General features: G+C 53.1%; 8 protein-coding genes across 8 annotated transcripts; 3 read left to right on the forward strand and 5 right to left on the reverse strand.

Moving 5' to 3' along the window:
* Window positions 1–211: 211 nt before the first annotated feature.
* BO66DRAFT_392653 (uncharacterized protein) lies at window positions 212–2357 on the reverse strand. The gene is made up of 4 exons (XM_025647573.1): window positions 2090–2357; window positions 1956–2036; window positions 666–1895; window positions 212–613 (listed from the first exon to the last, which is right to left on the reverse strand). Exons 1-4 carry the CDS (start codon window positions 2267–2269, stop codon window positions 407–409), a joined length of 1698 nt encoding a protein of 565 aa, XP_025502980.1. The 5' UTR covers window positions 2270–2357; the 3' UTR covers window positions 212–406.
* A 273-nt stretch (window positions 2358–2630) lies between these two features.
* Window positions 2631–5132, forward strand: BO66DRAFT_392655 (Leucine Rich Repeat domain protein). The gene is made up of 6 exons (XM_025647574.1): window positions 2631–2764; window positions 2824–2958; window positions 3023–3133; window positions 3200–3324; window positions 3383–3911; window positions 3982–5132. Exons 1-6 carry the CDS (start codon window positions 2663–2665, stop codon window positions 4657–4659), a joined length of 1680 nt encoding a protein of 559 aa, XP_025502981.1. The 5' UTR covers window positions 2631–2662; the 3' UTR covers window positions 4660–5132.
* Window positions 5133–5199: 67 nt separating this feature from the next.
* BO66DRAFT_351815 (flavin-containing monooxygenase) lies at window positions 5200–7640 on the reverse strand. The gene is made up of 4 exons (XM_025644755.1): window positions 6961–7640; window positions 6892–6902; window positions 6581–6839; window positions 5200–6526 (listed from the first exon to the last, which is right to left on the reverse strand). Exons 1-4 carry the CDS (start codon window positions 7246–7248, stop codon window positions 5222–5224), a joined length of 1863 nt encoding a protein of 620 aa, XP_025502982.1. The 5' UTR covers window positions 7249–7640; the 3' UTR covers window positions 5200–5221.
* Window positions 7641–7753: 113 nt separating this feature from the next.
* On the reverse strand, window positions 7754–11343 carry BO66DRAFT_376295 (ssDNA endodeoxyribonuclease RAD2; the record flags this gene model as incomplete). Its single annotated transcript, XM_025645696.1, has 2 exons — window positions 7754–9069; window positions 9136–11343. The coding sequence occupies 2 exons, from the start codon at window positions 11341–11343 to the stop codon at window positions 7858–7860; spliced, it is 3420 nt and encodes a 1139-aa protein (XP_025502983.1). The 3' UTR covers window positions 7754–7857.
* A 360-nt stretch (window positions 11344–11703) lies between these two features.
* On the forward strand, window positions 11704–13306 carry BO66DRAFT_392657 (CAAX prenyl protease RCE1). Its single transcript, XM_025647575.1, has 4 exons — window positions 11704–11962; window positions 12015–12055; window positions 12134–12514; window positions 12589–13306. Exons 1-4 carry the CDS (start codon window positions 11908–11910, stop codon window positions 13120–13122), a joined length of 1011 nt encoding a protein of 336 aa, XP_025502984.1. The 5' UTR covers window positions 11704–11907; the 3' UTR covers window positions 13123–13306.
* Window positions 13307–14061: 755 nt separating this feature from the next.
* On the reverse strand, window positions 14062–14836 carry BO66DRAFT_429524 (uncharacterized protein; the record flags this gene model as incomplete). The annotated part of the gene is made up of 1 exon (XM_025650458.1): window positions 14062–14836. The coding sequence occupies exon 1, from the start codon at window positions 14737–14739 to the stop codon at window positions 14062–14064; it is 678 nt and encodes a 225-aa protein (XP_025502985.1). The 5' UTR covers window positions 14740–14836.
* Window positions 14837–16619: 1783 nt separating this feature from the next.
* BO66DRAFT_116249 (uncharacterized protein) lies at window positions 16620–17587 on the reverse strand. The gene is made up of 4 exons (XM_025641868.1): window positions 17552–17587; window positions 17195–17500; window positions 16935–17125; window positions 16620–16882 (listed from the first exon to the last, which is right to left on the reverse strand). The coding sequence occupies exons 2-4, from the start codon at window positions 17329–17331 to the stop codon at window positions 16731–16733; spliced, it is 480 nt and encodes a 159-aa protein (XP_025502986.1). The 5' UTR covers window positions 17332–17500; window positions 17552–17587; the 3' UTR covers window positions 16620–16730.
* A 97-nt stretch (window positions 17588–17684) lies between these two features.
* On the forward strand, window positions 17685–18588 carry BO66DRAFT_116278 (uncharacterized protein). Its single transcript, XM_025641869.1, has one exon. It carries the CDS (start codon window positions 17781–17783, stop codon window positions 18408–18410), a length of 630 nt encoding a protein of 209 aa, XP_025502987.1. The 5' UTR covers window positions 17685–17780; the 3' UTR covers window positions 18411–18588.
* The last annotated feature ends 1918 nt before the right edge of the window (window positions 18589–20506 follow it).

Consider the following 20506-nt stretch of genomic DNA (forward strand, 5'->3'; position numbering starts at 1 on the left):
GGTAACTACACAAAGGTGTCTGTTAGTGGACCTAAATGTCGAAGGAATAATGTTGATTCCTGGGGTTCGCAATTCGAGTTGCGGGCATCTTCTAGATGGGCCATCCCAGCATTGCCTATTACATCACTTGTAGACGGATTAAAAGGCGGCAGAGTTATTACTTTGTTATAAACAAAAGGTTAAGAATACTTATGGCATCGCAGGATTAGTTGGATAATGTAGTTGAATAATGTAGTTGACTAATTAGTATACTGCTCAGAAGACACCTGAGAATCATGACCTCGTATAGGGCTCAGCGCTTGCGCGCCGCGCACCAAAAAAGTAAACAAAGATTGATATACACTCAGACAGTAGACAGGGGTATCGAACAGTTTTCATCATCGGACATTGTTAGTCAGCCGTAAGCTCATCTCGAAGGCATTCCCATCAGCTCTCCGAGTTCATCACTGGTAAGTGTACTTCTGCGCCGGTCACGCTGCGCTTTGCTAGAACCCTTGAGATTCCGTCCTCGTTTGCGGCTCTCGTTCTCTTTGCGTGTTTGCTCGGCAGCTCGAGCTTCGTTCTCTACTGCGGCTAGCTTTTGTGGCACACTCATTCGCGATGGATTGGAGCTCTGATTTTGTGTTAGATTGCCCTTTATAATCGCAAGTGATAGTCCAACTTACGTCAAGAGAAGCAGCCTTAGACTCGGTCATCTTCTTGGCTGTCCTGCGCGTCACCATCTCAGAGCGGTGAGCTTTTACCGGTACGGTTTCATCTTCGCCGGGCGAGACGGTGTTGGGTGAGTTCTGAAGCCCGGGCGTAAATGAAACCTTTCGAGGCGATCGTCCTGTCATGATATTGTCGCTTTTCTCCTTCAAAGCTTTATTGTTTTTCTTCACCTTGATTTCACCTGACGGTGGCTTGATCTTTCGATCAGACAAGGCGCGATTGGTCTTGCTGGAGGCGGATTGTACTTTTTTCTCCTCTTTCTCTTCTTGCTTAGCAGGTCGATCCTCAAGAACAGGCGACTGCATGGCTGCTTCCCGATCGTCATCATCTTCTTCTGCTTGTCTCTGAGTTGCATCCAAGCGGAAATTGAGACTCATTCCGCGACGGAGCTCTTCCGCCTGCACTGAGTGTCCTCCATCAGCAATGCGCTTGTGCCAACCATCCATCATTTTCAGCGCCTGACTCCATCTGCCCTCCATCTTCTCCCAGCCTTCGCGGAGACGTTTGATTTCTTCGTCGCGTACTTCGACCTCCTCAAGCGGTACGAATGAAGGATTGGTGAGCAACGTTCGGAGATGATCGAGTACACGATCCATCTGGGCGGATAGCTCGTCGCACGAGGCCGGAAGGCTAGTGACTGAGCCATGGGACAATCTGGGAGCCCCCAGGCTCACCGTGCCCGTGAGACAAGCTTCCTCGTCCTCTGTAGATGACAAGCCCTGCAAGTCTTTGAGAGTCTCGACGGTGTTTCGGGCTAGGTTGATAAGGGTGTCATTCTCGTCGCTCAAATTCTGGCAGAGTTCGGTCAAGAAGTCGTTCGTTTCTTGCTTCAGGCTATAGCCGGGATCGCTGAGACCTTCCCCACCTGCGATAGATCTTGGTCGCGGACGCTGGCCGGTAGCTGGGTTGATATTGATGGTTGTGACCGTCAGTCCATCCCTCCTTCCTCGTTGTCGTTCTGCCAGGTGCATCTTGAGCTTCTGCATCTCCGAGTCGCGCTTGCGTATGTCATTGGCGCATTGAGCTCTGACTTGCTGGATCGTGGCTCTCATCCGTTGTACTTGTTCCTTTAGTCCTCGGATCGTCGCCTCAGCCCCTGAAATGGTGGCCTTCAAGGACCGTTCCTGCGCTTCAGCCAAAGCCAACGATCGGGTGAGTTCGGATGCCTTCGCCTTGAACTTGTCCTGTTTCGAGTCGTCAGCATCAAGCACATCCGGGGGGACTGCTGAGCGTATGTTCCGTACCAGTTCCGCAATTCTCTGAGACTCCTCCGCTCGCAGAGTCCTGATCGTAGTTGCGAGGCTCTCGCGATGTTCGGCTTCGCGCTGCAGGACTGTCAGCCAATTACCGATCGGTGAGAACCAGTCCAATCACATACATCTCTGCGCAGGACCAAGTCATTGACCAAATTGATGATTCTGCCCATGGTGGCTGCTGAGCCTCCATCTTCATCCTCGGGATTGGCGAATTCGATGGGGCGGCCGCTTTTCAACAGACCCCTGGCCAATAGTACATTGTTGATGTAGGTAGATGCAGCCTGCAGATTCTGTGGCTCCATGGCTTGCCAGCAAGCTTAGTGGCACGCAAGTGCCTATGCAGGAAAAAACTGCTATGGATGAAGCGGAATCGATTCGTCGTCTCTTCTTTTGCCCGACTGTTATTTTTCTGTCGCGGCCGGAACCCCCCCAAAACAGGAAGAATGTAAACACCGCCCACCGCCCACCGCCCGCGCCCACCGCCCGCGCCCATCGGCCCATCGGCCCACCGCCCCGGTTTGGCCTCTCCGGCCGGCATTATCGACCATTCCCGCAGTGCCGCTTACCTCAGCCACTTTATCGGGGGTTCCAGTTTCGTTATCCACTTTCCTTATCGCGCGCGTCGTCCACGCGTTTTCTCACTTTTCCCCAATTCGGCTTCGACTCTCCTATGTTGTCTCGAACGCCTGGCCATTATGGCACCGGTCATTCGCAGCGAGGGGGACTCCCTCCAGCAGCGAGGACAGTTGCTCTTCAAGCAGGGTAACTATCAAGGTGCTCTGGATGCGTTCACCGAGGTACTTGCTTGCCCTCCGCAGCTGATAAGGTCAAGCAACTGACTGATATGACTCCATAGGCTCTCTCTTGTAAGAAGGCTGATGTGATGAGCATACTTGATAATCGAGCAGCTACATACATCAAGCTTGCCCAGTATGATCGAGCTCTGACCGATTCTCGAAACATGGTTCGGAAGGACACCAAGGACGGACGGGTATGCTCTGCCTCGTACCGCATTGACATTGCTGCCACAAAATGCTAAGTCTGAGCTTCTGAAGGGTATCTTACGCTATGGGCAAGTCTTACTCTTGACTGGCGATCGCGCCAAGGCCTTGAAAGCATACGGTTACGGGCTCAAGTCCCTGGGCAGTGATAACCCGCGTCGCAAGGTACGTCAGTATCCTGCCGTAGAAAGTAGTCTGCCTCTGGGGATGATGTGTACTGAAGTGATTTAGCTTGTTCTCCAAATGTACTGCAAAGTGCGTGATGCAGCTTCAGTCAAACGCCTTGACCCTTTCAGTGTCCTGCCGCTCGAGGTAGCCATGATGGTCCTTCGACACCTGACCTTTCGGGAAATTGTGTAAGTGCAGTCCAACTGTGCATTTGTCATCGTTATCACTGACAGTCAATGCTTTAAGGACTTGTACTCGCGTGTCCAAGGGATGGCAGCAGTTTCTGTCAATGCGAGATCTGTGGATGCGTCTTGATCTTAGCGAAGCCCGTCGAAAAGTGTCATCGCGCTCCATCCGAACATACATTCAGCGTTCGCGTGCCATGCTTACCCATGCAATGGTGACCAACATAGCGACTACTTCTCATGAAAAAGTGCTTGAATATTTCAGTAGATGCCCAAAGCTGGAGAGTCTGGAAATTGGCGATCCTATCCAGCGCCATGACGGGCTATACAACCAGTTTAAGAGCTGCAAACAAATGAAGAGTCTCGTCATCGCTAAAGGAACACCTGTATCACAAGAGAACATCGCCAAGTTCTTGACGAGCCTCACCAATCTCGAGCGCCTAGAGATTCATAATGCGCAGCCTTCACCTGAGACCAAAGTCCGCTGGCCCTCACATCTCCCAAACCTACGGAGCATTACCCTCTCTACTGAAGAAGCAGCTGTGCCACCACCAGGTCGCGTAGCCGCTCTCTATCTCCCGGCTGCAACGGTATGTATTGCGCAGTCGCATAGTTCCTGCCTATTAAGTTTCTAGCATTGAACCAGGCTAACACTGACAGGCGTCGCAATCCTGCGTAATGCCTAACCTCGAAGGACTCCGAATCGACTCGTACCCCAGAATCTGGTCACCATACACGCTATCATTCGACCCCAACCAATTCCCAAAACTACGAAAATTAGAACTCAAAGGCGTCTTCATCGGAAACTTCGCATTACCTCCCACCCTCGAGCACCTCAGCATCCACGCGGGAACCTGCCCAGTTGGCCAAGAGTTTCCTTTCCCCTTCGACCAGTCTCCACACCTCCGCCACCTGCACACCCTCATCCTCCGCGACCTCAACTGGGTCACTCACGACACACTCCACAACTTCCTCGTCACAGCCGAGGCGCCAATCCGGAAGCTCGTCGTGGCCAGTTGCTCGAAGCTCGATCATTCGCAGCTCGAGCGCATCCTCACTGAACACCCCATTGACCTGACCGAGCTCGGGATTTGTGCTCTGCGCGGCGTCACTGACATGAGCGTAAGGGCGCTGGTCCGGCATCTGCCGCACCTGTACGCTTTGGACGTCTCGGCTACCGATGTCACCGGGCGTCTGGTCAGGACATTCGCTGATGCGCCGTCGTCCTCCGACGATTTGCCGCGACTGAAATACCTCAATGTTGCGCAATGCGAACATGTCTTGTATGAAGCAGTTGCGTATGGTCGCTCGCGCAATATCAATGTCATTACGCGCTGAGCCAATTATGAAGATCAAATGCCGGACAAGAACTTCTGGCTCAGTTCCTTGACCTCGACAAACGTCCGTCCTTCTACTGTAACGACTTGTCTTCTGCTATTGGTAGTCAGCTTGGTTTGTGTTGCTCTCTTGGTCAACAGATTCACCAAACATTATCTGAGTCGGACAAAAGACGCACTGCCTAGAGCTTCTTTCACGATAACTCGATCAGCACCCGCACAATAGCCAGGAGCACAATACACCACTATCACTGCCTCACCAAATCACTAGGAAGGTGGATAGCTCAGAAAGATTTGGAAAACAATCCTAAATTTCCAACGACCACGATCCAGACTCCAAGCAAATGCTATCATCTTCTGTGATTGTGTCTATTGAAGACTATCCTAAGTCAACCTCAATTGTTGTTTGAGTTCGCCTCCCAGGAAGGAGACTAATCAAAATCATCTACACACCACAGCCAAATGAAATCTATGCCAAAGAACTCGATGAGTTCACGTATATCCTGTAGATCTCTATGCAATTCTAGAGCTATGAATTCCCCCCGAACCTAAATTCTAATCTCTTAAGCATCCCACCAACCCTCCAGATATGTCCGCAAGTCAATCGTATCCGGCCTATTCAGATGCGGCGTCAAGTCGGCCCCCGTCTCGAGTTCCCTCTGCGTCCAACCATTCCCAAAGTACGCGAACCGATTCCCACTCGGATTGGTATAGGTGTACTCCCAATCCTCCCACCGAGGATCCCGCCGCAGGTAGTTCAGATGCGACGCGCTGCCGGGAAACAGGCCATGGATGCGGCCCCCGGGCCTCCCGCCGTTATACCACGAGCGACAGTTCTTCTGCCCGGGGGTCGAGTCGTCGTTGCCCGTCCACACCGTGCGCGGGTAGAAGGTATCGCAGTACTCGACAAAGTCGTCCGTCGCCGCCTTGGACGGCGCCAGGGCCTTGATGCCCTGCGCGCGGAGCTTACGCAGTAGCTTGGCGATGTACGTGATCTGGTTCTCCAGGCAGTTCGGCACACTGCCCCCTTGGCCGGTGGAATGGGGCCCGCCGATCCACAACAGGTTCGGGAAGCCCGGGGTGGCCATGCCGAGGTAGTTGTAGGGGAAGCCGTACAGGCCGTCGTGCGTCCACGCTTCCTTCAGGTCGACGTTGTTGGCGATGATCGAGAACGGGGGCGCGTGGTCCACGTTCGCACCCGTCGCGCAGATAACGATGTCCACGGGCCGCTCGACCCCGTCGGTGGTGACGATCCCCGTCGGCGTGAACCGCTGGATGGGCGTCTGGATGTAGCTGACGTTCTCTTGGCCCAGGGCCTCGAGGTAGCCTGGTCCCGGCGTGGGGCGCCGGCAGTTGGGCGGGAAATCGGGGATGATCTTGTCGGCCAGGGTGGAGTCCTTCCCGATGCGCGAGAGCATCAGCCTGGTCCATTTCTCGCGGAGCTCCTGGTTTTCGGGGGTGTTCTTGAACACTGCGCCGAAGCGGGAGAAGTAGCCTTCTTCCACGCTCTTGCGGTACCGGAGATAGGTGTCTGGGTCCTTGAACGATTCCAGCTGTTCCTCGGAGAAGAGGTTGGGTTCGAGGCGACGGACCCCCGTCGTGCCGAAGGAGTCGGCGACCCATGTGCGATTGCGCGCATAGTGGTCAACATGTTGTGCGATGGGTTGGATGGAGGGTAGGACTTGCAGGCCTGAGGCTCCGTTTCCGATCAGAGCAACTCGCTTTCCCTGTAGATCAACCTCGTGGTTCCAGTTTGAGGAGTGGAACAGGGTGCCTTCGTATGAGTCGATGCCCTCGTAGTCGGGCAGCTTCCACGCGTTGAAGTGGCCGATGGCGTTGATCAGCACGTCGAGCTCTTCTTCGTAGCGCTGCCAGCGGCATTAGAATCTGCTTTTTCGCGATGGAAAGTTGCTAGAGCATACCCCAGGTGTCTGCTGATCCTTGAGATCTTGAATCGTCACCAGCCATTTCCCCTTCTCGGGCTGCCAGACTGCACGCTCGATCTTCTGCTGCAGACGCAGATACTTGTAGACATCATATTTCCTAGCGAGCCCTTGCCAATACGATCTGATCTCCGCTCCTTGTGCAAACTCCTCCGTCCATTGTGTGTTCGGAGAAAAGCCGGACTGATATACGTGCGCGGGAATATCGCAACGAACCCCGGGATATGTATTCTCGAACCTAATCTATTAGCAACAAATATCGAGAAGTAGTGACCTTTGGGAAAGCCTACCATGTACCTCCCTGTTGACCGATGGCGTTATTAAACTTTCTGGATTCGTTGGTAGGAAAGGCGACTTACCACATCGGCATTCTTCTCATAGATCCGCAAATCGACTCCGGGGACCTTTGCTGGAAAAAGAATCCCTGCTGTGATTCCAGCAAGACCAGCTCCAATAACGCCAACCTTGATCGGTCGGACTTGGTCGATTGGATGCTCTTCTATCTCGAAAGCTGGGCGTTGGAGATCGTCGGACTTGGTGGTTTCGACAGCTTGGGTGACAGCTTCCTTCGCTGGCAGAGCGCCCTTCTGGCCATTCAATATCGGTAGGTCCGTATGAACGGCTTGTGGACCTTTGACTGCTGCCATAGTTCTATAGGTTCTCAAGGTGTAAGTGGCAGTTGGGGGACTTTACTGTGGTCGACCCCTCCATTGATATAATGATCTCGTGGAGCAGGAGGGGAAGGAGGAGGGGTAGAGCCGGCGGTGGACCATGGATACCGCCGCGGCTACCTCAATCTGCACGCCATTCGCACCATTTCTGAGGTCACGTAGATTGCCTGCAGGCCAGCCATTCAACTTCAATACTGTCCCGAGATCGCATCATCGCAGATAGTGATGGTGTGATGTCGAGACCGATGCGGCGACAGACTTGATAATTAGAAGAGCGCAAGAAGAACAAGGGTAGGCATTGGCATTTCAGTCAGATGTAGAATCGAAGCACACCTTCTGGGAGACCATGTACTGTACTTGGAAGAGAGAGAAAAAACTAGGATCGATGATCGATGTCGGTGTCGGATGTATACAAGGGAAAGGAGTGTTGCAAACGCTGCAAACCCCCAAGTACCACGGCCCCCAAAAGTAGCAGCACCAGGCAGCAAGGCATTACTCGCGTTTCTTTCTCTAACTAATTAATATATACAAATTCATACATTTCAGACCACAAGATCGACCACCTCCCCAGGATTGAGCTGCACACTAATCAGCCCCACGGCGGGTTTTCCTCTTCTTAGTGGTCTGAGCCTTATCAGCCACCTGCTCCGAATCCACAGCACGTGCTTTGCGCGCACCCCGTTTGGTGCCCGCTTCTTTGGCAGACGAGAGCTGGTTCTCGGGCGAGACATCAGCAGTGGGAGCAGCCTCCCCGTCCGAGGGGTGGGGTGATGCTGCAGTCCCAGCCTGCTGTTGAAGGCGACGGAAAGCCTTCTCCATTCGACTCTGGCCGCCGGTACGGACACGAGGAGCGAATGCGCCCGCACCCTGGGGTCCTGTAAAGAAGTTGGTGATATTTGACTGAGTGCCTTCTTGCTCTCTGCGGTTCATGTCACGGATGACAGGCACAAGAATCTCGTCGGTCCGCTCTTGGCTCCAGCCTACCGTCGACATCAAAAAGTTGCGTAGACCATGCAGGTCAGGCACGCCCCATTGGAAAGGCGAAGGGTCGGAGTCCACCTCAGGCTCGAGATAAGCGATGTCTACCCGGTGATCAGGAAAGGATGGCGGCAAGAATATCTTTGTAGCTTGCTTCTTGAACCGTTTGTAGAAGGCAGCATGCTCGCTGTCACTCATACTGACCCCTGTCTGCACTCGTGTCCACCACTCGTTGAACTCTTCCAAGTCGGCAAATTCTGTAAGAATTTCCAATGCAGTTACAGGGCCAATCCCGGGAATACCTTCCGTATAATCGCTGCCCAATAGATGGGCAAGTCTGATCAGCTTGGTGCGGTGGAGGGCGTATTCCTTCTCTAGGTCGGAAGACAAGTAGCATTCAACGAACTTGCCCTGGTTGAACATATTCTTGTATATCCGTGTGCCGCCAAAGAGGAAGCAATCGCTATCATCAGTGATGATGCCGTCAACGAGCCCTAAAGAAACCAATTTCGCACACTGGGCCTCAGCTTCCATGGGCGCGGTAATGTACGGCAAGCCAAAGAGCGACAGCAGCTGCTGGCACTCCGTGATCATGACTTGCGACACCTCATCGGCATCTCGGCGATCCTTCTTCTGCTGAAACCGCAATTGCTTGAGCTCCTGCTCATAGTCGAATGCACTAGCGGTGTTCGTCTCAGAGTTCAGGGCGGCAGCAAATCGGACATGTTCTTCGCCTTCAGCTGCAAGCTGCTGCATTAGATCCTCGTCTTCAGGATCAGAATAGTCTTCCTGCTCGATGCTGTCTCCGGTGTCAACAAGCTCAAAAACTGGTGCATCTTCTGCGACAGACTTGGTGTTATCTGCTATGCCTCCAGTTGTTGTCACAACGTTCTCGAAATCATCTTGCGCTCCAGGCATAGCATCGTCAGGCCTGCTAATATGCGGTATGGCGACATCCTCGAACTCAGGAGTAGGAGACGATTCGGACCGTGCAATGTCGTAGTTTTCAGTAGTGTTGGCTATGTCGCCATTGGATAAAGTTGGTTCAAGTTCATTGACTGGTTCAGACTCCTTTGGAATGTCATTAGAGTATGTCTCGGGTGGAGAATGTTCACCAGACTTTTCAGAGACGGGTACCTCCACAGTAGTTAGTGTGGTGTGTATCGTCGGAGCATTAGTCGGAACAGGTAAGCTCTCTTCTTCCCCTTCAGACTCGGAATCAACATTGATGACCTCTTTCCTACCCGCGGGTTCACGCCGAGTGTATTTGTGATTTGCTGCCTCATCCCGTACGAAAAGTGCGTCCGAGTCGTGCTTCTCACCACGAGTTTCCCTAGCTGGTCGAGACTCAACCTCGTCGGCGATGAACTCGGCATTATGAGTATCACGGGATGCCGCTGAGAACCACGGGGGTAGAGGCAAAGCCTCCTTCTTGGGCTTTGTCGCTTCCCCTTCATCCTTAGCTTGGTCTTTCTCGGTTTCCTGCTCTTTTCGTGGCTCATTGACCTTGCTCGGCTTCATGAGCTGCATTGACTCAAAAGGCAAAGGACCGTCAAATGGATTGCCCACACGAGTAGTAGGGGCGGTCTTTTGTGTCCTCTTAGACTGAGCTAGAGCAGCCGCAAAGTCAAAGTCATCTTCACTGTCATCCATGAGATCCGCGGGCTCATCCCTTGGCTGGGGTAAGGAAACTTCGCTTCGATTCAATTGGATTTCTGGCATGTCTTTGTCGTCTTGGCCGTGAGCCGGGGTTTCCAGAGACATTTGTATAGCGCGCTGGAGCTCCTCGTCATTATCTTCAAGATCGTCAAACATATCGTCGCCGTTAACAAGGTCATTACTTGGGAAGCTCGTACGTGGGTCGTTGCGAACGAATAAAGAGTCATCGTCCACAATATCCGAGGGCCTTCTGCCCTCCACATCACCACGCATCTGGTTCATGATCGATTCGTCGAAAGCGCCTTCTCGCAGGAAAGGAAGCTTAGGGAGTCGGTTGAGGCCCTCGATTGGGACATCTTCAAAGCCGCCATCGCTGTCATCTGAAAATTCCTCCTTCGGAGCTACCACCTGATGCTGGCCGTACTCGTCAACATCGATTGGCCTGTCCTCCTGGCCTTCCTTATTCCCCACCACACCTAACACCCAGCCCCCCTCGATGGTATTGTCCTTGACTAGGACATACTCCTTTCCTCTTTCACCAGCTATTCTCTGCCCAGATTTGTAGAATGCCTCCTCCCCATTCATGCCGTTGATATTCATTAAGCGTTGCGTAAGATCGTTTCGTTCCTTGACACGCTCGATCTGAAACTTCGAAAAGGCCATACGGTCAGGAAACATGGTGTCTAGTTGCTCCTTCGAGTAACCCATACGCAGGCGACTTCTGAGTCGGGCCGCATTAAGGATATTGTACCGATCCGTAGCCGGGAGGCTGACGAAGAATGGACTATCGAAGTCTATCTTGGAGAAGTCATATAAATTGATATCCTCACCCTGGTGGAATTGCCGGGCATACTCTTCGAGTTCTTCTCGAGACATGATGCGGGGATCGTTGGGCGCTCCCATCTCCGCGAGGGAGACTTGCAAGTCGGGTAAATGGTAGGCATCCTTCTTCCTGAAGGAGCGCGTCTGGTTCTTTTCCTTTTCTGTCATAAAGGCATCGTCAACATACACAGGGTTATCTGGCACTGCCTCCTCCCGGTCCGCGACTCGTTTCTGGCGGCTCGCTGCTGCCGCTTCTTCGGCCGATCTCTGCAACTGCACTGCCAGCAGTTTCCCTGCCGTTCGGACTGCATCTTCGCGGCGGCCCTCCCGGCGTTTCTTCCGATTGTTGATGGTCTGTCGCTTGAGGATTGGAGCGCCGCCGTCGAAGACGAACACCGGTTTGATCCCGAAGTACAGCAACTTGCATATCCGGCGGAAGAAGCCAACGATGTGCGAGTTGCGCAGAGCGTTTCCCTCCTTGTCGCGGACGGCCTTCAAGAACTGGTAGATCCAGATAGATGCATCCACTGCAAGTCGCTTCTTGTTGAGCGTTTCTAACTTGATGGGCCTTGCGCAAGGCTGCACGACTGTCCACAGTCCATGAACACCCATGCTGCCGGGTCGATTCCCGGATTAGAGCGAGGGTAAACCGCAACGACTGAGCATTTGGACGGCACGAGAGCAATTAAAACTGAATCCGGCCGCGAGACCGACCTTACCGACCAGATTGAATCACCGTAAGGTTTTTGATAAGAAAAGAGGGATGCTTCTCGCAAGAGGATCCCCCGCGACGCCACCCTCGCAGGCAGACAGCGCGCGCGATCACGTGGGCTTAATTGCTTCCAATGACGGCATCGATCATGTGACCGGGTAATGTGGTCCCATGCCAGTCACGTGACTGTCTGGAACGGCTACTGCGTTGATGCCTTGGTGCCTGTCAAACTCGGCATTTACAGCCGGACGTCGTGTTTCCCTCCGTTCCCTTTGTTCATCTTCCCTCTTGCATTCTCGGGGCTATTGTTCGCCTATTTACTCTACCCCCAGACGAACAGTCTGTGAAATTGAGGACTGTCCGGACTCATACTCTCATGTGGACTTGTTGACAGCGTGGTTGATCCGGGTTCCATCTTCAATCAAACTTTCCTCATTCCGATCCGAGCACTGATCGGGTTTATTATGGCCCCCATCAACTTGCTCACTCGTCTCCGGACGCTTTACTCCAAGGATTACGGTAGGTTCTTTACACCATCGCTTCTCGGACTGAGTGCTAACACCTTGTTCAGATGAACCAGCTATCTCAACGGCGGCAGCAGCTTTCTTCTCGGTAAGCGATCCAGACAGCTCGTTGAAGTAGATAGCGATGAGATCGCAAGGTCAACTTTGACTAAGATGCGGATTCCAGGTCTTCCTGACTCTTCTTTACGTGATTCCATTCTACGTGAATGTAACCACACGGCCGTCCCCCACTCTGAGTCGCGATGCACCATCAGTGATCCGGGCGAGAATCCGCAGCGTGACCCTCTCATGCATCGCGAGCACTCTCATCGTCGCCTGGCTGATCATCGGCAAAGACGACGGGTCTCTGACGGAGGCCCTCAAACTCCTGGGGTGGTGGCCCGTCAGCTTTGCCGACATCTTCCGCAGCCTGCTGCTGACAGCTATCCTCTTCGCGGGGCCTTTGTTCGAAAGAGGCATCGCCGAGGGGGAATGGTGGGACTGGATCCAGGGTAGCCGGATCAGCGCTTCCCTGCGCAGCTGGATCGGCTGGAGAAACTACGTGGCGGTAGGTTTGAGCTCTCGTTCGAAACGCCCAACAGCGTGGCTAATCATTGAAAAAAAAAAAAACAAAAATTACAGGGCCCAATCACCGAGGAAATCATGTTCCGCTCAGCGATTGTCCCGCTGCATCTGCTGGCCAAGGTGTCTTCGGGCCACATTGTCTTCGTAGCACCCTTGTACTTTGGCATTGCGCACGTGCACCACTTCTACGAGTTCCGCCTCACGCATCCCGACACCTCGGTGGTCGCAGCGTTACTGCGCTCCATTTTCCAGTTCGGCTACACCACCATCTTCGGATGGTATGCCACTTTCCTTTACCTGCGCACCGGTTCGCTCCCGGCGGTCATTCTCGCGCATACCTTCTGCAACTGGTGCGGACTGCCCCGGTTGTGGGGGCGGGTCGAGGCAGGCGTACCCATCGGGCCCCCATTGGCCAAGGGAAAGGGTGGCAGCTCGGATGAGACGGGATATGGGCAGTTGGGCATGGGCTGGACGGTTGCCTACTATATCCTGCTCGTCGGGGGTGCGCTAGGGTTCTACTATGCACTGTGGCCTTTGTCGGAGTCCTTAAATGCTCTGGCCTCTTTCTCAAGTCCGCATAAGAGGACATAATCAATGGTAGGGAAGGTTGTGAAGCATCAGCACTGATGGATGCGTCTGGATTTGATGGACGAGGACGAGCCGTGTTTTATACATATATAATATATTTTAATGCGACCTGAAGTAGGTAGGACATATCGTGAGGTTTAGTTTTATGATTAGGGAGATCAACACCTCTTGTTCAATAGCTCCTAATACAATGTGTTCATCTTCACAGGTTGACTTGATTCTAGATAGTTGTGTTGAAAGTACCCCTCCCTGCTTGCTGCCCAGCACACTCTGCAGAAGCAAACATTTGGATTCGAACGCGGGGTATCAGCCCAGGCCCAGCGCAGACTTCTACATGTACTGTTCAGATGTCGCGCCGGGAAGTTGAACACGTATGTGCACGTGCACGTGCACTAGTTCACGTAAGCAACCCTTAGTTCGTATGACATTTTGATTACATAGAGACACGTCAAATATCCTTGGTCAGTATCGAAGCATATCGATCCCATCTGGAGTACAGTATCTTCTCAAGTATAGACTAGCTTCTGAAGTACGCAGTAGCTTCTCGAGTGGGCCTTGAACCCACTATAATCCCCTGATGCACCAGCGTTGACGTCAAGCATTCCAAGCGACAAGATATCCAGCAAACCCACTGAACCTCCAAGCTCTAGCATGAAGTGAATCTCCTACCCGCAACAGAAATCTGCGGTTAACTTAATCACCTGGGCCAACAGCCAGGGACAAGGGCTCGCACAGTGGCAAGAAACCCACGACCCACGATCACCAACTTGAATTGACTCCAGATCGCCAACTCAATCGACCTATGAGCTGAGCTGGGGCGACGTGAGCACACCCCGTAAAAAATAGCCCCTCTATAGCACCCTCCACCGAGATAGAAAACTGTACAACAACATCTACTCACATAACAAAACATACCAGCTACCTCCCTCGAACCTCAAAGCATCACACCCCCACAAGAACAACAGCCCCAACCACCCCCGCCAACCCCGCACTCCGCACCCGGAACCCAGCCGCCGCATCGTTCCCCCTCACCACCCCAGTAGTGGTAGCATTCGCGGCAGCAGCCGCAGAACCCGTGGCACCGGAACGCGAAGTCAGCGCGGTCGAGGCCGAGTCGCGTGCGGAGTCGCTGGCCGAAGGGCCGGTTATCTGAGCCGCTGCAGCGTCGGTAGCAGTAGCCGACGACGACGACGACGACGACGAAGAAGTATCAGTAGACGCCGACGTAGAAGCAGAAGCGTACACACTTCCACCCGCACTCGCAGTAGCCGTGATTGCACTGGTCTCGCTTGTAGCTTCAGCAGCACCAGAGGTAGTCGTGGTCGTGGTCGTGGTCTCAATTAGGCGGCCGTTTGGACCCCAGCCGGGGAGATAATGCGTCGGTACGGGCTCTGTGCCTGAGTAGAGTGGACACCCTGGGACGGTGGTTTTGGGAGGCGCGCGACCGCCGCCGCAGTCGATGAGCTCGCAGAGTTCGCCGGTGTCGGGGATGTAGAAGATCCGGGTGAAGATGCCGCCCACGTAGGTGGTGGAGGAGGTGCAGGGGGGTCCGATGTCTGTTTTGGCGGCGACGAGGGTGAGGCCTAGGAAGAAGGAGATGGTGGTGGTGAGGAGCTTCATGGCTGTTATTGTGGTTTCTTGTGGGTGGTGGTGGGAAATGAGGGACTGTGGTGAGGAATCGAACGAAGGAGGAAGGGATAGATAGGTGAGAAAGAACGACACTCGGGAGGTGGAAACAGGAGTTGAAAGGAAATAAGCGAAGTTATATACGAGTCATATACAAAGTTAGCGTTGGAAGATACGCTTGGCAGGGAGTGGGTTTGCTGCTCTGACTGGTGGGACTCCCTCCACTGCGTCCCTGATTCTAGCGCCACATCCCCATTTCTCTGTTCAGGGGTTCGAGACCCTCAATTTCGACAAAATCAAATCGTGCTGGCCGGACTAGATTGCAGAACAGTGGGGCTGAGAGATGCCTGTGCTGCTGGTGGAGGCTTACTTGCGAGTGAACTTGGTGAATGATGGATGCAGGAAAGAGGAAGGCGCCTGCGGAGCACCCGGTGGACTATCTTTGCAATCAATACCAATTCTCTTCTTGATTAATTAAGGTGATAACTAGCTCTCTACTTGATTTCTTCCCCGACAAACACTTCATAGTTCTGGTTAACCGTCTCCTCGAGCATCCATTACGGGCGTGTGTTCAGGTATGTTTCCGAGTATCGTCATGAACATCTTTGCCAGTATTTTTGCAGGCAGCCTTGCAACAGCCCCGTGGAATCAAGCCTTCTGGTAAAGCAATGCCACTCAATGACCGAGAATTTACATCACCCTCTCTCATCTCAGATCCTCAGTGAGAGGGAAAAGTTGTCAGTGGCAGCTGATCAAGAGAGTCCGAATCTGCATCACGATTCCGGTTTTGAATTGGCTCCCTTGTCGACTCTCTTGCCTAGCAGACTGTAGGATTTGTTCCCACCCAGTACAATCTCTCAAGGGCCTCCTGTGCAAGTTCGAAACTCTGCTCATCCACATGCAAGGCGATGGAACATAGTCCCGCATCACGTCTCATTCGCTTGACTCAGAGATCAGACTGCGTAATTCTTCTTTCGCCACAGCATTTCGAGTGCTCTTCAGCGATCAGCAATGTTCTCTGTTGTTGTCCCCGGGACTGTATTTCCGGGCTCATCCTGATTGGCGGATTCGATACTGCGATGCCATCACCTTCTGTAGGGCGCATTGAACTGAACTTAAGCAACAACCGTACCATGGGCAGGTTCAGAAAAGAGAGAAGATGCATCGCGATGCTGCTTCTTGTTGCTTTGTCGCTTTCCTCTTGAGACGAGAGACGTAGCTAAAGATATTCGACTGATGAGAGACTTCATGATCGAAGGCAGATCTTCAGGTGTCTCTCTCGAACTAGTCTCATTTTCCCAGAGCCCGTATAGCCCTAGTTAGGATGATTGATCGTATGTCCATTCAGAGCTGAATACCATACTCTTCTCATAGATTCCCGTGCTCTTACCTCACGGGTGTAGATGCTCCGTGGGTCGGGTGATTCGACTTACCACCGTTACCTTCCAGAGTGACGAGTTCAAACTATGTAGGAGAGTGTACACTCACAAATCTTTCTGCCCTGGCAAAGTTAGACATTGACTCAGTGGAAGTTTTCTCAGGGCTGCCTACCTCACACTGAAAGCATAGCTGATGCATAAAAGAACACCACCCTCGCCCACTCCTTCCTCCTTCCTCCAACTTCGTGCCACACTTCTTGCTCGTAGCTATCACTCAAACATCTCGCTGTCCACGAAAATTAGCTTCTCCTCCCAGCTGATATCCCCCCTCTCACCTTTATTAAACATCACTTCACACAAGCTTTGTCCATCCTCCATGGCCATGCTTCCTCCTTATCACGCGGCTGATCAGCAGCAGTATGGTGGACAAGGACCATATATCTATGCTAGTCAGCAGTATGCTGCGCCATACCATCCTGCTTTGCAGCAGCAGCAGCAGCAGTGGCTTGCGCCACCTCAAATGTTTGGCCCTGCAGTGTTGCTGTATGCTCAGCCGCCTATGTTTGGCGGCTATCAGCAACCCTCATTTCTGCCATCGCCACTACCTCAACAACAACAACAACAAACTGTGCTTACCGACGTGAACGCACAGTATCTTTGCCCAAGGGGAAGCGCCCTTTTGGTTGGCAAGTAAGTGCTGCTACCCCGATTATCACCACCACCACCACCACCATCATCATCATCAATACCTTCTCTTGCTGCAGCTGTCACTTCCATCTTTTTCACGGAACAAAGATCAGCCATACTAACCTCTCTCGAAATCCAGCCTGAGGAATGGGATTCCTCCAGCCAAGTTGTCCGCAGACCTCAAGGCGACTTTCAAGGGACGGTGGTCCGCCGATTGCTGGGTGAAGATCGTCAACTTCAAGAGGCGCCCCAATGGCAACCCAGGTGGCCAATATATCGCATTCGTCACCTTCCAGGTAAGTTTCTGGTCCTTTCTGGAGAGTCAAATCAGCCATCGGCCTATTTTGGGTTTGCATAGCAGGAGTCAGAGTCACATTACTAACCTTGGGTGGCTTGCATGCAGACCGTCCAGCAAGCGCAACAGATCTTGACGGCCGTGCAGGCGAATTACCAACCGATAGTCCTGCATGGTATGGTTCTGCGGCTTGAAGAGGCCAGGGGAGAAGGTGCGTAGCTTCATTCCTTTGCTTTTCAAACAAACAACATTCCATCCCTCTGGTCTCGTTCATTGGGTCTATCTTGCTTCGCTTCAATCATCTGACAAGCTCGACCCTTTCATCCGTTCATCGACGCTGATATCTGTTCTGGATTATATAGGCGTCCACCCAGAGCCCATAGTGGGCAAAGGCCTGGCCTCCCATTAGTCAGGCATCTCACCGCCTTCGGCCGTTCTTTGATACCTAGATAGTTCCTCAGATAGCTGAAATCCATGTGGCTGTCACCGATTCATTCACTGATAGTAGTTAACCATCGTTCCGTTCCTGCCTGGAGTGTCACCTGCGTCTTTAGTGCATACAGATTACCGTATTATGGTCTATAGCCATTCCAGTCCTCATGGACTTTCTCCTCAATACAATATCTTCCACTTCATGAAAGAACTGATCATTTATATCAATCCATTTGTCTTTTATGCTTCCTTACAATGGACCCCCAGTTAATAGACCCCCAGTCAACAGCCCTCCAGTCAACAGCCCTCCAGTCAACAGCCCTCCAGTCAACAACCCTCCAGTTAATAGACCTTCAGTTAATAAACCTCCAGTTAACAGCCCTCCAGTCAAGAGCCCTCCAGTCAATAGCCCTCCAGTCAATAGCCCTCCAGTCAACAGACCTCCAGCCTATGGGCACCCAGCCAACGCGCACCCAGCCAACGGACACCCAGCCAACGGACACCCAGCCAACGGAACAGTAAACGGGCATAAGGTACTAGTAGTCAATGAGAGCACAGCCAACAGGCACCCACCCAACGGACATACGGTACTGGTAGTCGATAGCAGCCGAGCCAACGAGGGCCCAGCCAAACAGCCAGCAACCGAGCAGCCAGCAACCGAACAGCCAGCGACTGAAGAGACCGCCAGCGAGCCAGCTGTCCCTGCTACCCCACCCCGTCTTCATCTGAGGAATCGGCTCACGAGAGTGCGGCCAACCCACCTGCATCTGAATAAACGCGATCCGCTCTGTGTCGCCTCTGTCTGCTTGCCTGCCTGCACGCCATGGTGTTCCAGTGGTGTTCCTCTTTCATTCACCTTTGTTTTGTTATAGCTTTATCACTTGTATCGTCCTGCTCAACCATGTCGATATTCATCGGCCACGTTTGGGTGTTCAGCATGTTTGGCATCATCTTAGGTTGGTTTTCTTTGGGACATGGCTCTTTTTTTGAATTTCCTGTGTTGCGTTGCTAATGCATTCTTGAGATTCTGGTCGTAAACTCTTGATCTCGCAATTTGGCTTCTCGTGTGGTGTTATTCCGGTTGTCCGGCTAGTGAATGAAGTGAGTGAGCTTGGTTGGAGCCTGTCGGCATATCTAAGTAATACGGCCACGTGGTGCAACGCGGTTATCAGGCTGCTTCCCATGTTGGTGATTCAGTCAGTTCCAACCACCAAGAAAATTGAGAACAGGTTCCATACCTCTTCTCTTCTGAGGCTTCAAAATCGCTGACAGAGCCTTTCCTCTCTGTGTCTACTGTAGATGTAAATGTAGTCTGATCACTCGTAGAGGATAATGAGAAGTAAAAAGAATAGTGAGCGATGAGATGATGGCATTTTTTTTTCTTCTCTCGCCAACAGTAGAGAAAATTTTGTGGGAAAGAAAATTTAGGAAGGGCGAAGTGAGGTCAAAATTGTTCTGGATTTGGTCACACAACAGCCAGCGTGAGTCAGCGTGGCCATGTGGTTCCTATATATTTATATATATATGGTGGGTATCGATGAGGAATGTGATACAATCATTACTGCCGAGTATTACAGGCGGTTTTTTGAGGTGATGTATGTACAAATACGCACATATGGCACTGTACACACAAGTAGGGTCTGAAGTTGTGTATGGTTTACTTCCGTTGCAGCGCAGCCCACATCTCCGTTCCCGAGCATGTCTCCAGGACAAGCCGCAGTCATTGGACGGCGCCACCCATTCTCATCCTCCTCGCCTTGACGACCAATTGCTCCAAGACCATCTGCCTTACTGAGACTGTCAACCGACACCCAGTTTGCAGCAGCTGCCTGACACTCCCCGTCCTCTCGTCTCGAGCGCCGAGGTTCCTGAAATTGATGCGCGTCAGATCGACACACATCCGCCACACGCTCTGCAAGACCTCTTCCCACGACTCCCCCGTCGCCCTCGTAGTCAACGTCACATCCCTCAGCTCCAGCGTCTCCAGGCCCCGCACGGCCATCTTCCGGATACACGTTCGCAGAATCTCGGCCGTGGACTCGATCTTCCGGACGGAGAACACCCGGATCCGCGCGGAGGCCAGCCGCGCCGTCGATAGAGCCTCGAGGGTGTTCCCTGTGGGATGCTCGCGGCCTCTGCCAACGATGCGCAGTTCCTCTAGCGCCGGGGTGCCCTCCAGCAGCTCCCAGACGATCGACGTACCGCGGTATTCCCGGAAGTAGTCGTCGTGCAGGTAAAGCACGCGCAGGCCGCGCAGCACCTCGGGGTACAGCGTGGGGACGGTCCAGTTGGGGAGCTGGAGGACCTGGTACGGGGTCGTGGTGGGCTGCTCCAGGATTGGAGCGGAGCGCAACGAGGCGTGTATCTTGAGTCGCTCGAGGGGGATCCCCGCATCGTTGAAGATAGTGAACATAACGCGCACCACGTCGCCGGCGTGGATGCAGTCCACGGGCCAGTCGGCGGGCTCGTCCAGGTGGAACTCGAAGTCCCGGCACTCGGTGAACGCGGTGACGAGATCACAGCGCAGCGCCCACAGTTCCGGCAAGGCAAGGGGGTCCTCGATCTCGCTCGACAGCGCCAGTCTGTTGAAGGGGGAGTTGGGCCCCGTGTACGGATACCGAATCACCAGTCTCTTGATCAGTGCCGCCAGCGGGTTGCCCCTCGGCCGGGCCAGATCGCAGTGGATGCGCAGGAGGCTGTGGTACGAGAGGTTCGTCTCGACGGTCTCGAGATGCCGCGCGAAGATCGCCTCCGTCATGGGCTCCACCAAATAGTGCATTCTCCGAGAGACCTGACGGAGAGAGAGGAAGGCCGCCTCGTCCAGGTACCTCGTGATGTGCGGGAAATGCTTGGTAGGCATCGACCCGAGATTGACAGGAGACATGGCTGGCTTTTTGGAACTTGATGGGCGGGAAAGAGGCGAGGAGATAGATATAGAAGAGCTTCAGGAGGGCATAAACAGGGTTGA

The sequence above is a fragment of the Aspergillus aculeatinus genome (assembly GCF_003184765.1).
Source record: "Aspergillus aculeatinus CBS 121060 unplaced genomic scaffold BO66scaffold_30, whole genome shotgun sequence".
Taxonomy (NCBI): Eukaryota; Fungi; Ascomycota; class Eurotiomycetes; order Eurotiales; family Aspergillaceae; genus Aspergillus; species Aspergillus aculeatinus.